Genomic DNA, 17,943 nt, shown 5'->3' on the forward strand with positions numbered 1-17,943 from the left:
TGATGTCTTGTGTTGCTACAGGGACAGCGACAGGGCCAAAATCTCTGAAACCCTGAGCCAAAATAAACCCCTTTAAACTGTTTACCTCAGGTGTTTGGTCACAGTGATGGGACACTGATTAACACAGCAGCCAAAATATTTGTTGGCAGAATAGATTAGTCCCTCCATTTTGTAGGCAGGATGTACACTGTAGCATGAAATCTACACGACAGTTACAGCATTGGATTTGCATTTATTTGTGGCACTAAGAGAAAGAGCAGACAGCTGTGACTAAGAGCAATTGGCTGGTAGCTCTTGCCTCACTGAGAAAGTTTAGCAATGTTAATCACACAGTACCAAGCTCCCACTCTACCCGATGCCTAGATTTAAAACAGAGCGAAAGTTAAAGAATTTCATGTTTTTGTTTTTTTTTCTTTCAGTAAGGCAGAGATTTTATATCATGAACTCACTTTGACTTCTATTGCTGTCTTGATTTTTTCCATATAAGAAAAGGTTTTAGAGACACATTAAAAAGAAAAAAAAAAAAAAACACAAAACTTCCTGCTGAGTTTAAATTCTTTAAAGATGGTGTCTACCCACAATGTACTATAAGGATGTCATATAATACCAGGGCAGCTGCTGGACCATGCCAAAGTGTGTCAGGATAGAATGTCAGCCACAGAATATGCAGCACAGTGTGGACTGCCCTCTGCGACACGTAGGTCCTCAACACCCAGCTCTCTGGCCCTCTGCAGATTTCAGAAGGCTACTGGTGAAGTCTCAGGCTCCACGCAAGGCCTTTTCACAGTGACCTGATGCACATCATAGCCTGCTGGGACATCGAGGGAAGACTATACAAGTGGGACACAATCCATACAAAAAAGGACAACCCTTCCAGTGTTCTCATCTCTGTTTCCCATCACCTTCTAGGGAGCCAGGAATGTCTTGCTCACACGGTCAAGTAGGGCTGCTACTCTGGGCAGCAGTAGTGGAATTTTAAAAGCTTAGTTGGTCAGATCACAGTCCAAGATCATCTGAGAGGTGAGAGGCTTTGCTGTGTGAGAAATAGAAATATGAATCTGATGCTTTTCTATCCTGCAAAAGTCATCTCCGTAGCCTTTCTCCATCACGCTTCTTACTCTGGAAACAGAGCATTCTGGAACATGTGATAGATTCTGACTATTTCTGTTGATTTATGGTTTTGTCCACCTAGAATTCAAAAGATCATAAATGATTTTAACCATGTGTATGTGGTCAAAGTCTCAATGATCCAAAAATCAACTTAAGGCATAATTCCTTGTGCCCATAGCTATAATCATGTGTGAGTGTTGGGCTCCAGCCTGTGTATTCCTATTACTCTGCCAACAAGAGCAGTTTATTGGCAACTGTGAGCATTCAGAGGCAGATTATATGTCCTTGGCACACAAGTCACACAGCAAAGCAGCATCTCCCCTTTGACCATTATGTAGGAACACTGAAAATCCACCGCGGGCAAGTTGGCCTGGAGACAGGAAAATACGGCCACTTCTTGATGGTTTCATTTCCTGTCATGTGGATTTCTTTAGGGATGATCCTTGGTGCTGTACAGGTGGTTTCTGCAGTGGTAGGACCTCACACGAGCAAGGGAACCTGCAGTGAAGATGGGTAGAGTTACTACTGTCTCTGTTGGCAACAAAGTGTACAGAAGAGAGCTATGCACGCTCATCCTTGTAAAGGATGTTGAAGAACTGAGAGCTGGACCACTGGCCATGTGTGCTTTTTACCCTCCCAAAGACCCTTCCCAAGATACTAATAGGCTTAAGACCTTCAAATGACTTATCAAAAACCAAGCAACAAGGAATCCATGGATATTTGTTTGTGGGTTACTTCCACAGCATCTCATTGCTCCCTTGTGTTCCCTGTACCGGTCCTGCTGGAAGGGACACCTGGAGGCAGGAACCCTAGAAGGCTCACTCACTGCCACATACATGACCAGAATTTGTGGTATGGATAAGGAAGCGTGCCAGTTCTTCCTCTATGTGTCAGGAAAGATCACATAGATCCTGTTGGTTTAGTTCCCTCTTTATAGCCTGGCAGGAAATCCAGACCCAGGAGACTGTCTCTAGTTCCTCTGAAAATGAGTTAAGGAGATGGATGTCCTATGAAATAACCATTGTTTCTCTCCCAAAGTATCAAACCAGAGCACAGGCTGAAAGAACTGGCTAGGGATTTGCCATTGCGTGGGCCCTGGGGTTTGGAGGAAAGCACTGTTGTCAAGCATGGCTGTACTACTCTGTGAACCTGCAGCTCTCTGCCCTGCTGGGCTGGGCCATGGCTATGCTAGGGTCCTTATGAGTTAGGTACTACCACCTCTTTCCCATCCTTCACCATGGCCCTAGAGCCGCTTTTTAGCTTCAGCCTAACTTACTGATTTATTGGTTTTGTTTCAGAACTAGCTGTGGGTTTAACTTTTGAGATCAGTGTTCTCTTTTATTTTATTGATTCCTGCTATGACCTGTACTTTTTCCTGCTAACTTCAGACTTCACTTTTGCTCTTTTTTTATCCCCCAGTTTTCTAGGGAAGAATATTATCCTGTCGTAGAATGACAAAGCATCATGAAATTCTCCAGAAGACACTACTTTAGCAGAAAACCACACTTTCATGGTGTAATTCACAATCACATCAAATGATTTTCTAATTCTCCTTTGATTTTTGCCTTTTTATTTAAAACTATGTTATTTCCATATTTGGGGATTTTTCTGAGGCCATGTTACTAATTCATAATTTAATCCTGTTACAGTCATGAGCATACTTGCTATTTGTAGTCTTTAGATGTAGTTACATTAACTATTTTTGAATATCTAGGATCATTATGGGGCAGGTAAAGTCACATTCAGTTATTAATGGCTGTTTTATGCTAGTCTACCATTTTGTTGCCTGATAGTTTTTGATTAGATGGCACACACTGCCAATTTTGCCTTGAAATTTGCTAAACAGTTTCACATTCATACATATATTCTTAAGCTTTGTTCTGTGATGGGGTCATTTGGAGACAGTTTGATCCTTGTTTGAAAATTTGGGGGAAGCGGAGGGTCATGTAAATTGTTGCCCACTGCTGAGAGAAGAGCATGTTGAAAGACACGGCATTTTGAGTCCAGCTTGGGAAGACCTGAAAGCATTATTCTCAGCCTATTAGAGCTGCAGATTCTTCTCTTCCACTCTCCCCATTGGTGGTCCTTTGTGCAGCTTGACTTGTATGGGGTGCTCAAGCTCTGCTCTGCTAAACACTCCAATAGGCTTTGTAGGTTTGTGGATTGCTCTGTGTCACAATCTCTTCTTTAACATTCACTATGCATGCAGATGCCTTGATGTTCTAGGACTGCAGTTCTGCTCCTCAAACAAGGAGTTCATGGGCGTGCTGGATAGTTGTATGCCAACTTGACACAAGCTATAGTCTTTTGAGAGAAGGGAACCTTGATTGAGAAAATGCCTCCAGTAGATCAGACTATAGGCAAGCCTGCAGAGCATTGGGTTAATTAGCAATTGATAGGTTAGTGTCCTGTCCATTGTGGGTGGTACCATGAGAAAGCAAGCTGAGTAAGCCAGGATGAGTAAGCCAGTAAGTAAGCAGCACCCTTCCATGGCCTCTGCATCAGCTCCTGCCTCTAGGTCCCTGTCCTGACTTACTCAGTGATGAACTATGATGGGAAAGTGTAAGCCAATTAAAACACATCTTCCCCACATTATTTTTGTTTCGTGATGTTTCATCATAGCACTAGTAACCTTAACTAGGACAATGAGCCTGTGTCAACACCCTTTCAACACCACAGCCCAGGATGTTTCTGGATTCACAGATGTCTCTCAGGGACTATAATCCTTGTGGCCTATAGATTATTACTTAGAACTCACATTTTCCTAAATGTTTGGCTGCAAATCCAATCCCTGAAGTTACCCTCTGGATTGACGAACCTCTCACAGACCCATTGAGTAAAAGCTATGTCCTTCTTTCAAGGTGTGCCCTTTCCATCCTTTGTGAGTACTGTGATTCTACTGTCTGCCTCCACTGTTACAGGTTTGCAACCTTCCTACTTTACTGGACTCTTTCCTCTCCAATCAGCCTATACAAACTCTTACAAGTCAGAACCAGTCAGTACGAATAGCGACAAATCACATACACACATATCCCCATACTGACAAACCTGTCGGCCCTCCATACTGTTTCAGCTTTATTCTTCTTGTGACTCTTATCAAAAACCAGTGTCAAGATGGGTAGGATGAAGGCCTATTAAAATGACCCTTGAGCTCCTTAAATGTGTGCATGCCACTCTGTATATTTTACCTGAAAAGCAACTGTGTAAAAAGGGACTCCTGTAACACGCAGATAAAGTCCTGCTGGAGTCGTGAATGCTAATGTTCACAATGCACTTCTATTGCACACAAATAAAACCCTGAGCCAGGTGTGAGAGTCACATGCCTGTAATCTCAGCATTCTGGAGACTGACACAGAGGGCTGTTGGGTTCAATGGTAGCCTGAGCTACATGGCCAGATCTCGTTCCAACAAAAGAAAAGGTGTGTGCAGGTAGGCAGAAGGGTAGATAGTGAAGATGCAGGGATATGGTTTAAAACAAATATGGCACACTGTCATCAAAAGTTCATAGGGCTAGATAAAGGGGTATTTGCTTCACAATTATTTCAACTTTTCAACACGTTTGACATCTTTTCTATAAAAAAGTGATAAAAAAAACTTTCATGCTAAAATGACAAAACGTGTAGCTTGCTGAACTGTATTTAATAGAAGTCGGAGTAAGAAATGGCTATGAAGTCTAGGCAGGCTTTCAAGGTAACCCTTCAGCCAGATTTGAGATTGTTCATAAAATGAATCCCACAATATAAAATCGGAATGTGTGCGTGTGCCCAGGTTCATTTCACAATGGGCTAGGCAGCACACACTCGATGTGTGATTCCATGGTAGTCCTGTTCTGACATGCTTCCCTAATCCGAGGAAAGCATTGCTGTGGCTCTTGGGTTTGGAGGTTTCAGCCCATACTTGGGTCAGCCCAAGGTTTGAGTCTATGGAAGCATATTACGGAGACAGTATATGACAGGCCACGTGCGGCAGGGGGCTTATATTCTTTTTACAGCATAGAGGCAGAAAGCAGAAGGAGCTGGCCAACAATGACAAGAAGTCCCATTAGGCTCCACTTTTGGCGTCCAGGTTTCTGGAGCACATTGCAGATACAGACTATAGCACTTGCTGGGGGAAGGTTTAGCGGTCTATAGGGAGGGTTTGGGCATAGAGCCATAAGTGAGTGAGTACTCCCAGCTCAGCTAATGCTAGGATTTTAGATGTCTTTCTGAGGATACTGGAATACCTTACCTAGGTGAACCTCTGAGGGCTCTTGAGGATAAGTGGGAATGGGGCAAGTTAGCTTGGGACCTCTTGATAACATCATACATCTAATCAGTTCTTCCGGGTTTCCTATTGAGGTCAAAGGGCATAAAATGCATTCGTCTACATCTGTGATTCCTGTCATGGGAAAGAGGGCACCTGTGCTGTGTGAGCTCAGTGTGCCAAGGCATCCAGCAGCTGATAAGATGTCTGGACATAGCAAAGGTGCTGACCTAGGAATGTTTTGCTAAGAAAAGTCACTTAGGAAACGAGCACCACACCTGTCTGTTTATCAAATGAAAGCCATGGCCCTTCGTCCAGGGGAATAGAGCAGGAGCCTGTTAAACCCTCTTCGTGGGATGGAGTGGGGATTCTAAGCAAGTCCTTTCATTGTTCTGAGCAGTTCTTTCTCTGACTTGTGTCTCTGTGGCACGCTACTTCTGTAGGCACAATGAGGCTTCACTCATCTGTCTGCTCTGAAGAGCTTTCCCAGTGCCTGCATCCTGGCAGGTCTTACTAAAGGCATAGGGAATGAAGCGCTGCCATGCACATGTTTACATGAACACGCAGATAAGAGGAAACCAGGTGTGCATTCCAGGCCCTCTGACACAATTCAGAGCCTAGATCAGCCAAGGCTGCTGGATGTACAAGGTTGTATTTACCTTTGCTGTGAAGGAAGGACTGAGGGAAAGGGAAGATGAGATCATAGGGAGGTGGATGTGCACTGAAACCTGTCTGTGAGAAGAGGGGCATCCTGGGAAGACACATGGGTGGTTACCATAGTTGCAACATGAACCAGAAGCAAATCAGGCAGCTGCGAACACTGGCAGCTATTAGCAGCCAGAGACCTGGGCCACTCACACCATAAAAGCAACTGTTACTGTTGAAGAACAGTGCTGTCATCTTTAAGATAATTATTCTTTCTCCATATGGCTGACTGTTCTGTATCATGAGCAGCATCTTCCCAATGATCAACCATCCCATTTTGCCTACAATGGTTAGGTTCTTTTGTTGTCCTTATACTTCTAAATCCCAGGGAAGCCCCTCACCCTAGGATCTGAGCTGAGGAGGCTTGCTCAGAGGCAATAAGCATAGTGTGCTGTATACTGCAGCCTTTCACAAAGACCTGGAAAGCTACATTCAAAGGCTTATCTGAGCAGAAACTTACACTGAACACTCATGCATGAAGAGCAACATATATGTACAACCGTACAGAGCTCAGTCCACACTGCAGATGCCACATATCTACTTTACTTTACTCAGAGCCAGTTAGACCAAACAGGGAAAGGAGGCTAAAGAAATGGAGGAAAAGGCCACGTTTTGACATGGGTACCACGAATGTTAGTTGTCCTCACACAGCAGGAAAGGGCTGCCTCACTGGCTTTTTGAAACGATCACCGGACTGTGAACATTTCCCTTGGTGACCTACACCTAGTACTCTACAGGCAGTTGCAGTGGGAAGTTCAACTAGTAGCCATAAAGATGTGGAAATGCCCCCAGGGGCCAGGTCCTACCTAGGAGAAGGCAGTGCAGGCCACGAGGACCTCCACACTCCTGAGAGAGGCTGGGGCAGGGGATTGCTCAGGAAGTTGTGCTACCCTATCCTGGCTTCCAATATTACACTCTGTGGCAGGTGACAGATGAGTGACAATAGCTTGTTCCGTGTCATCCTGCCCCCCCCCCATTACCCAGTAACCAGCTTCCACCCCTAAACTACCTTGTAACAAGGTGCACACATTCTTAAACACTTGTTGACTCATGCTTTCCTCCCTCAAATGAGGACAAGCTCAAGGAGGATAGGGCTAGCTAGGGAGCCGAGCCTAATAGATTCCAAAAGAGCTTGGGAAACTGCAACTAAGGAGCACCCAGGAGGTCTGGCAGAGCAACAGGGTTGGTGGCCTATGGGTACCCATGGACCAGTGCTGAGGGAAGGGCAGCTTTCTCAGCCACGTGTCCTAGGAACCTCTCTATTCCTCCAGCCCAGTCGCTGTCTAAGGGGGGAACAAGGAGATCTCTCTGTCTTATTTCTGGAAATAGCCTCCTATGAAAGTGGCCCAGCCCCAGGTTCATGGGTGACATGTTTTCATTAGAGGATATAACCTGGGTGACAAGAACCTACTGTGCTGAGTCTAGTCCCTGTATGACCGAAGCATGACTTGGATCCTCTGAGTCCTGTGCATTTCACATATAGCATGAAGATTAACTTTCTTCTGACCTCTTCAGGGACAGCACAGTTTAGGAAGCAGAAGTGCTCTTCGAAAATCTAAAATACCCCAGCTTTCTTATTATTAGCATAACTTGCCATATCAAGGAGGCATATGAAGCCACAGAAGTCAGTGAATTCATAAGACAGCAGTATTGAGATGAAACAGAGCTTGGAAGACAGGTGAAGTTTGGGAAGATGGCTTCAGGGGCTACAGTTTTCTCCAGTACTCAGGTGGGAAATAGACGGGTAGACTTGAATTAGACTGCCAAGAGACCAGAGGAAGAAAGCGCATGCTCTGCTGGGAGACTTTGAGTTCATGATGTATTATGTTGGCAGAAAGTAGACAAAGACAGATAAGGAAAAATGGTGGTGACACCACAGGCTAAGGATGCTACACTTCCTCCAGGGAGCTCCAGGGAACACACTGTGGATTCTCATCCAGCTGTCTCCATACTAGCACTTATTTGGAGTCAGGAGACAGAAGTAGGCTTAAGTTAAACCTTGTCACACGGGCAGTAGGTAGTATGAAGAGCTGGCTTTCTCCTGACTCAACTCTTTTTTTTTGTCTGCCCCTTGGCAGTACCCTCTATAAGTTAGGCTGCACAGTCAGTTTTGCCTCCATTTCTGTTCTCTGTACCAATGCTCACCTTTCTGAGTCTTGCAGCTCCTGTGCCGGAGCGGATGGCATCCATCAAGGCTTGCCTAGCATTTACTGTGTTGCTGAGGGTGCTGGTGCTGAACCTAGGAACCGGTACGGAGGCTGAGGGAGCCTGGGAGGCTGGAGTGGGTGGTGGTGGCACGGCAGGTGGGGGTGGAAGGCCAAGGTCTTCTTGATGAGGTTTGTCCACACCGGGAGCCATGAGGGCAGCATTTCGGAAACTCTGGAGCTCCTCGGAGGCAAGGGATGACACCTAATGAGACAGGTAAGTGATTACTACAGTGAGGGCTCATGTACGTCACCTCATCTGTGACACTCCATGGGGATGACACTGGGGTGAGAGGCTTCAGAAGGGATTAGTTCGTAAGTGTGTGTCTACCATGAACAGAACCAGTTCCCTGTAAAAGAGACCCGGAGAGAGTACCTTGAACCTTCTGTCATGTGAGGCCTTAGTGTAAAGGTACTAGGTAGCAGCGAGACAACCTTACAAAATACCCATTCTGCTGTTGCCATGACCTTTGACTTCTAGCTCCCAGAGCCGCAAGACATAAATCTCTGTTGTTTCTAAGTGACTCAGTCCATGGTGCCTTGTTATAGCATCTGACACACAGTTTGAATTTGTGGAAAGGTCCTTTCTGAGAAACAGCCCACAGATACCCATCTCACAGTGAACCCGGAACAGCTCCTTCATGATTAGTCACAGAGAACAGAAATATGTCTGCTTACACCTAGAGCCCTGCGCTCCTCCAGAGCATGGCTAAAAGGAATGGCAGGAGTGTGAAAATACTCTTTAGTCTCATAATTCCCTTCACATGTAAGGGAAGAAACAGAAGCCAGACACACAGACCAAGCGGGGGTGGGCATTGAGAGCCGAGAAAGCACCAGGGGAAATGTACAGGTGCACGGTCCTGCCTCTAAAGTCAATTTATGCGTGCAGTTGTGCAGGTTCGGGGCCATCTTGCTACAGTTGCCCCAGTCTGTGAGAGTGGGCAGGGTGGCAGGGACTGGTCATTTACCCTGAGATCATGATGAGTGTGTGAGTGAATTTGGAAAATGTCACTGTACAGGACAGTCCTGCAGAAAAAGCAGGAAAATGTCAGTGGTCCAGGGGTCTTTCCCTTTATATGAGCAGAGGCCAAGGGAGCTGTCTGGAGTTGGGTGGCAACATGCCAAGCAAATGGAGTTTGCAGCTCTGACGCTGCTTGCCGTGGAGTCAGAGCAGTGGAGGATGAGTGGCGTTGGCTAAGTCTGCTGAGAACTGTGAGTAGAATTTGAACCTGTTGTATATGGGAGACCCATTTCCTTACCTTCCTGAGGCTGAGGGTCCCACTGTGGCCCCGAATGGCTGCCAGAAGGGCAGATCGCTCGCTCTCTGTCTCCACATAGGATGGTTTCTTTGGCCTTCCTTCTGGGGACTGTTCTGCAGTCTAGAGCATTAACAAGGTTAACATATTTTACTGTGAAGATAAGGCATGGCCAAGTCCATACACACAGCATCATTTCCCCTCAGCCTGTTTGCTTAAAGGTACTTTCGGAAAGTCCCCAAAACAGCATTCAACTGAGCCATAGGGTCAAAGCATACGCACACAACTATCTTCTTACTCAGTTTCCGCACGGCATTCAGAAACTTCCCTGAGTCATTCAACACATGTGCTGAGCAGGCAATGAGTTAGACTATGTTGTCCAAATGTAGGCAGATGTAATCGTGCTGAGCATATGGAGGGAGATAGAACTAAGTTTCAGGTAAGTTCAGCACATTTAACGCTTTTCCAACTTCGGATATTTTCAACTTGCTACAATGACATAACCCTGTAGAATGCGGATAGGTGGCTAGAGAAGAACCAAAGGCTATAGATTTGGGGTTGCATCAAGATTAGTCTCCTACAGTGAGGCTAGTCCTGCTGCTCTCCTAGCTTCCCCTAGCTGACAAGTGTGCTGAAATCTTGCGAGCCTGGACGAGAGTGTCAGTGGGCGACACTGGGCCAGATCACTTAAAACTCATTCTGCCTTGCTTCCTCAACTGAAAAAATGGAGGGAATCACTCTTCATTATTGGCATTAGCTTAGTGATAGCATTTTTATGTGTTTAATGACCTGGTAATGGAGGAGGATCACAAAACTGTTGTTATTTTTACTATGGAATGGTGATACAATCACATCACATGTTCCAGGCACAACATACCCCCTGATGATAGCAGATTCACAGGACTGAAAGAAGATATCTCTGCCTCCCAGTGACACCAAAATCTTACTGCTATGAATTTTGGGGTGATGCTAGTGTGGGCAAGCCTATGCATTAAACTGTTAGACATGCAGAGGTGCAGTCACATATGGTTGTGACTCTTGGTTACTAGTGTGGGTGACTATGTTACTGTATTTTGCATTCACTATATTATAGGTCCTATGGTTAGTCTGTCATGAACAACTATTTTTAGAATATGGTTTCATTGCTTTATCTTCCTCCAAGGGGATAAAACCTGCTACACCAGCAGCATCCTTTTTCAAGCTCCCATTGATGTCGTTTGATGTAACAAGAAGTTCTCACAGAGTGCTGGCCTATTGCCACATAGGCCTGTGTGACACCTCATGATGTTCAGAGGACAATGACACCAAACTCCATGCAGTTCTCAGAATGTGTCCCCATGCTTATCAACACAAGGCTATAGAGAAAGCAGTGGTCCTGTCTGTGTCTTACTATCTCAGAGTGTCAAGACTCTCCTCAGAAGCTCACAAAAGGCTTATTTCTCAGCCTATCACCACTAGGACCTGGGAAAACCTTAGGCGGTGATATTGGTAGGATATCCAAGGTCACCGGAAGGAGGTATTTGTAGAGGATGATGGACACTTATATGTTTCCCCTCCCTGGTTAGGAGGTGAGCATTTGGCCTGCCATGTGTTCACATTATACTGTGTTGCTTTGCCACAAGCTCAAGAGCCATAAACTAAGTGACCGTAAACCAAACCCTTCAAACCTTGAGTCAAAATAAACCTTTCCCTTTTCTAAGTTTCTCAGATATTTTGTTATGACAACACAAAGCTGAAGGACTGCTTCTGAGCCAGAGGACAGACAGCCTTACACCCTGTCCTGAATGCTACTCTGACCCAGGAGATGGATACTTATTGATTGACATATTTTCCACTGGGCTGCTAAAGCCTGGCAAGCTCAAGCCCATCAGCCTCTCTAGGGCTTTAATTCAAATACATTAGAAGAAGGAGACAGAATGTAGTTCAGATGAAACCAGCAAACGTGCATCTCTGCTCCTGTAGAATTTTGAGATTCTTCTCAAAATCTAGGACAGGGACGGAAGACCTGCTTGGGAGGTCCCTGCACCCGAACCCGGATGCCCACCACATTCACCTTTCGGAGCTTGTCCCTCCCTCCTGACGAGTGGATCGCTTCCATCAGGGCACTGTGCAGGGATATATCTTTTGGAAGTGGCCTTTGAACAACAGGCTTGAATTTTTTCTTTGGCCCAAAAATGCTGGAAGGTGGAGCATCATCTGCGTCTTGACCGTCTGTAGATAACTGGCTGGGCTTTTCCTCTGTCTGTAAGATAATATAGCTAGTCAGGGTGGACTCTTTTGGAGAGCGGGGAGGCTCACAATTTCCTGGGGTCCGTGCAGAGCCATTCACCAGTATCCTCCCAGAGTCACGGGCCTCTGCCAAGAGCAGAGGGGGTGGGTGTGCCTTGTCCAGTGCCTGCGAGGGATTAGATGTTGAATTCATCTTTTGGTTACTTGTAGTTTGCTTTTCATTGAAACCACAGCCCTGTCCCACAGAAACACGATCCCTCTGGGAAGATCTGCCTGGGAGGAAATAGGAGTTTCTGTGGACAGCAGTAGGAGAGTCTTGAGTCGCTGACTTCCCATATGTGCTGTTGACCTCTACTTTGGGATGCTCTGCTGGCAACTGCACACGAGGGTTGCTGGGAAGGCCGACAGAGCCCTGATTTGCCCCGTGCTCATGCTGCCGTGCCTCTGAGTACAGGTTGGAAGCTGCACTGTCTTTCCAGGCAGGAGGTGGTCTAGTCAGCTTTGCTTCTTCATGGCCCTGTTCAGCAGTCTTCTTAAGTGGTCTCACCACATCAGCATGGACTTTTGGAGGCCCCATCTTCTTGGCAATAGCAGAGGCCACGTACTGGCTGGATGTTCTTCTCTGAGGCTTGAGGAATGTGATGTCTGTGGGATTAGATGCTGGCACTTTCACAGGACAAGAAACTGGTGAGCGTGGCTGACTTCCGTCTTCGTCCAGGTGTGCCCCACATTCCTGTGAGGCAGGCTGCTGTTGGGGAGTGGTCAGTGTGAAGGCTGCCTTCATCTCATTATCTTGCTGTGGTGTTATTGGTGTGGCAGTGATGGTGGTGGAGGGGGTCCTTTTGACCATGCATTCGGCCGGCCCATTCAGGTACTTTTCCATTGAGTTCCGCCTCCAAAACTCTTTGACTTTTCCAATAGGTTGAGCATCTGTTTCTACAACAGCTGATGGCTGGGATACTGTCCTGCTTCCATTCATGTGAGGACTCACCAGATTCCCTAGTTCATCAATCTTAATGGCACCAGTGGAGAGGGACACATCCCTGTCATAACACCTCATCTCTGGTTTGGGAGGAACAATTTTATACGTGGTGAGGCCATACTTGAGTCCATAGCTTCCCCCTGAGGCCTGGCCATGATGAGACCATGGAGGGAGTGCTGAGTTGGAGTTTTCATCCTCACTGACTTTTGGATTCACCGGCAGTGGGTTTACTCTGTGACCTGCCTGTGTCTTCTCACTGTGACTAGAGCCACGAATCATGCCTTTATCCTTTGCTTTTGAGTCATCTGTTAAAGGCTTTGAAACAAATGATGTAACTCTGGTGTCTACTTCATCTGGATTCCCATTTTCAGATGTGTTGGCTAAGGTTGGCTGATTTCTCTTTCTGTTATCTTGGGAAGGAGGGGGAGGGTCAGGCTCTTTTCTACTTGTTTTAAGGAATGGCTGGCTATGCTCAGTCTGATATGGGGGCAGGTGTGATCTTTGGCTGGAAATGCCCCCTTTGTTAAAAGTAGCAGCATTGTTACTTCTACTGGAGGACAGCCCTGAGTCAAAAGGCTCATCAGAAACTTCCCCGATATAAGTGACTGGAATGTCATCTACGCCACTATCAGGTATGATGGCTTCTTGCATTCTGTGGTTGGATACGGCATTTACAGAGTTGGTTAGAGAGCTCGTATCTGTTTCATAATTTTCTTCTATTCCTGTAGAGAAAGACAAACACAAGTCATTAATTGGCATCCGCTAGAGTATTGCCACCGAATTAGTGAAAGTATGGCCAATCCTTTGATTTCCCCTGATATTACTATGTTTAAAAAATATACATGTTAAAATTGTCTTGATTTAAAATCTGCATCTGCCTGAGGCTGGAATCTAAGCTTTCATCAGGCAAATGCAAAGCCATTAGCCTATCCATGATATTTCAGGGTGAAATACTAACCCACCATATTTTGCCAAATCGTCAAATTATAAAACAGACTCCTACATTTAATAATCTAGAAAGTGTTCTCACGTGCACTGCGATTTTTGCCCTTCCTATTTCTTGTGTTCACTAGAAGCACAGCAGGACATATAGTATGACTTGCTCTAGGTTTAATTTTTCAAAGCAAGAATAACTAAACCTTGGTGTCTTCAGAAAACTGACTTTTTGAGGAACTAAATGTTGCAGTGAGCAGTGTGGGTCACGTGGTCACAGACGTGGGTGACTACATGGCTGGTAATGACTTCCAGTAATGTCAACCAAACACCAATGACAAGAGGCAAAATACAGGATTAGATAAAATCAGGGTCTACTTGGTCATTGTTTTACTTTTCTAGTTTATCTTTGATGTGAGCCATGAAGAAAACAGTGTAGCTTTATTTCTCTGAAGGAGTTTATCTTTATTCACCACAATTATTTGCATCTTCCTTGACCTGACAGTGTTTTCCGAAGACCGTGCTAAGAGAACAACCGTGCCACGGGAGCTCCACGCTGAAGGTGTTTATCATGGACAAAAGACTGTTTTGAACTACCAAGTTTTAAGTTTTAATAAAGGCAGCTGCTTCTCTTTGTACATCTCATATTTCACTCACTCGCTTTGTATATTTATATCTCTAATGTGTACAGAGTACATTTTAACATTAAAAAGTAGTATTACTTGTCCACATTTTAAAAACTATGGAGACACTTTCTTCAAAAATCAGTCCATCTAGAACAGCCCTCGCCTGAGAGAGAAGTTCAACCTTTACATACAGGTAAAGCACATCAAAACCAAGTTGCAATCTTAAGACTTCTTTCTTGTAGAGTCACACCAAAGTCCTCAGAAAAAGTGACCTCCTGTGTGGTCATACAGGATGCTATCAATGTAGGAGGCTTGTGGCTATTACCTTCCAGGTCTTTGTCAAGTTCTGCTAGGGTCTGATTGAAGTATCCAGTGAAGAATAGGTCTTCATCATCATTCATAGGTCTGGTGGTTTTTTCAGTCCTAGAGAATACCAAAAAGAAAGAAGAATGTTTAATTTCTTAGTATTGATGTTCAAGGCTAAGTAGCCCCATGTTTCCTGTAACACCAGAATCCTTGGGGCTACAAAGACTCATTATTTGCACGAGTGATGTGCATGTATACACACATAATATATATATATATATATATCTATATCTATATATATCTATATATATATATATATATATAATATAGCATGTTATGTATGTAATATGTGGTATGCTTGGAGGTTATGTTTATATCATCCCCAAACTGTTATCAATACCTAAACCCCATGCAGCTGTAATGTTTTCCCCATGTTTTCTCGCTGCTATATCAGACAAGCGAACATGCTGGTGAGGCCCTGGTATGGCTGCACTACACTGTAGCTGGCATATGTCGTGATGCCTGGGCTGTGTCTTCTTCACACTAGACTCTAAGTTGCCAGCCTGATCCTGAACATCTGAATTTTATCAGAGCCCCCTAGGCTGCAGTCATGTAGGCTTCAGGCTCTGGTATACGGCACTTCTGAACTTCCTGTGCTGTTAAAAAGAATCTCAGAGAGAGGAACATGTGGGGCTGTACAGGAAGTAATCAGAAGCCCTTCAATTCTGCAACCCCCTGCCTCCCTTGGTGCTGCTCCTTAGCAGGGTTCCATCTGCAGGCCTTGGAAAGGAAAAAACTAATTCAGTCCTCTACAATAAGGGTCTTTCATATTGTCTGAGATGCTTCTTTCTCATCATATTACTGAATCTTAATTCCTGAACCGGGCAGAGGATGGGAGGGAAAGGAGCTTGGGGACCCTCATTGTACCACCCATAGAGGTGAACTACTTTTAGATTTCTCTTTATTGTAATAAAAAAGACCTTGACAAGAGTGACAGAAAGCATTCTACCCACTGCAGTGTGTATAAAAGCTCCCATTCTTAGTCCTCCCTGTGGCTTCTTTCTAGGAGGCCATTCAAAGGAAGCCCCAGAGGCATGGCATGCCTTTGTGCTTGGAATACAGCTCTTGCCTGCTGGACTCCAAGTAGAACTTGTTTGTATGTAAACATCACAGTATTACAATCCTCACAAGAGGTCTGTAAGGTAAGTGGTGTTGTCACTGTCATTGTTTAGATAGGAAACTGTAAAAAGAGACCCACTGACATGTGCAAGGTCACACAGCATTCAAAGACAGGTGGCTGCATTGACCAGGTGGCCTAGCCATGGCTAGGGTCACCAGGGACAATACGGCTCCCTGTGGTACAGGGCATTCTAAGATATGTCATCCTGCTGCTCAGGATGGCAAGGTCATGATTTATTTGCGTCACGGGGACAATGGCATATGTGAGACAAGTGCTGCCAAAACAATTTGAGAGCAGCCTCTGCAAGGGCCTCTGCCTCTGTTTTCCTATTGTGCAGAAAACCGCAGACATGTCTGTGGCAATTGTTCGACTTCAGTGAGAGATGAAGGTTCCTTTCCGCTGATTGTTAAAATTGAGGACCAATTTCCATCATTGCTAATCAGGCCCAGATAATGATGCATGAAATGTGCCTTGTACAATCCTCACTTACGCAGCAAAATTTTTACTCTAATAAATGAGTCTTTCTTTCTTAGTGACTATGTCCATTTGGGAGCCAGGAAGTAGCTTCAAGATTGGTCTCAGCTAACGTCCTCTGACAGGCTAGACAAAAGGAGCTGGTTAGAGATGTGTGTGCATGCAGACCAATTAATAAGGACCACAAGAGGTGCACAATCGTCCTTCCCACTGCTTTGCTTTTGGCCTTTAATTGTGTCAGAGCAGTTTGCTAAAGCTGTTTCTCTTTCAGGGAGTGTAATGAAAAGAGTAACTTGAGTATTTGCTGCACTGTATGGCAGAGGAAAAGATGGAAATTGCTGGGCAAAGTGGCATTTAGTATGTAAAATCAATCACGTTTAGATTTACACTTGTAGTTTAGAATATATATATATATATATATATATATGTATGTATGTATGTATGTATGTATGTATGTATGTATATATCTCAAAGCATTTATCTTTGTTAAAAAATATATGGTTTTATCACTCCAGAGACACTGAAGAGAAGATTATCTATAAGAATTAAACCTAAATTCTACCATTCTTAAAAATAAATGTTAACCTAGAAATCACTTTGAACTAATGAAACTGCAGTGAATACAATAAACACACAAACACATACACACACACACACACACACACACACACACACACACACACACACACCTGCTGTTGGTTTAAATGCAAAGCAATATGGAGTCATATATCAATAAACACTTTATCTTTGTAGGGAAGCAATTCAGTGAAAGGAGAAAATATAAATACAACAGTGTTCATTGTATTCTGTGGAGAAATATAAAATATTCAGCACCAGGAGAGCTACATTGTAAAGGGCAATAACAATCTGATGTCAGAGAGCCTGTGGAGAAACACAGTCCCATCAGTAACCATGACAATCAGAGCGCCTATGGAGAAATACCATCTAATGCTGCTTCTCGCACAGTACACGGAAAAAAAAAAAAAAAAAAAAACCCAAGACACAGAACTATATATAGGACAACTGTGATGCTATCACCCCACACATGCCTGTGGACAAGAATGAGCCAGGAAATGAGTCAGTGTGCCTTTCTGCAAAGGAGGAATCTCAGAAGACTTTACTACAACGTACCTTGTGTGACAAAGCAATTTTTAAAAGCATGCCTATGGGTTTGGGTGCTCTCTTATGTATGAGCATGGACTGTTTGGAGACAGAGACTCTCCCTAGAGTTTTCTATGAGGCTAGACTATCTGGACTAGAGCTCTAGGGATCACATGTCTCTGGTCCATTGTGCTAGAATGAAAAACACTGGGCCTTTTCTTTTTTTAAATGTAGGCTCTGAAACTCAGTTCTTTATGTTCACGTGGCCAGCCATTTACTGGATGAACTCTTTCCCAAGCCTGATAAACATCTTTTCAAAGTTTTTATTATTTATTTTTATCCTAAGCGCTGGCCTCTCTCAGCCCACCCCAACTGAGTCTGATAAAACTATTTTAAATGTGCAAAATTGTAAATTATTTCAGACTCTAGTTAATTATTCTTTTTTGTTGTTATGAAAGAGTTGAAATGTTTCTTCACATAAATGGTACGTGAAACCTTGTTTCCTATAGGAGACTGCTGGGCTCAGGATCTCACCAGCCATCAGCGAGAAAGTTACAACTAGTTTGGAGCAGACTTGGTCCTTCACCATACTCCT

The 17,943-nt window shown here is 44.5% G+C and overlaps 1 protein-coding gene across 1 annotated transcript in view; it reads right to left on the reverse strand.

The window, feature by feature from the left end:
- Positions 1–303: 303 nt before the first annotated feature.
- COBL (cordon-bleu WH2 repeat protein) overlaps positions 304–17,943 on the reverse strand; it is a 218,838-nt gene continuing 201,198 nt past the window's right edge. Inside the window, exons 12-16 of the mRNA XM_080914148.1 lie at positions 14,613–14,710; positions 11,571–13,450; positions 9,521–9,640; positions 8,203–8,466; positions 304–1,608 (exon numbers count right to left, since the gene is read on the reverse strand). Coding sequence (XP_080770274.1) covers positions 1,591–1,608; positions 8,203–8,466; positions 9,521–9,640; positions 11,571–13,450; positions 14,613–14,710 — 2,380 coding nt within the window. The 3' untranslated portion in view covers positions 304–1,590. The remainder of the gene's footprint in view (positions 1,609–8,202; positions 8,467–9,520; positions 9,641–11,570; positions 13,451–14,612; positions 14,711–17,943) is intronic.

The sequence above is a fragment of the Micromys minutus genome (genome assembly GCF_963924665.1).
Source record: "Micromys minutus genome assembly, chromosome: 1".
NCBI lineage: Eukaryota > Metazoa > Chordata > Mammalia > Rodentia > Muridae > Micromys > Micromys minutus.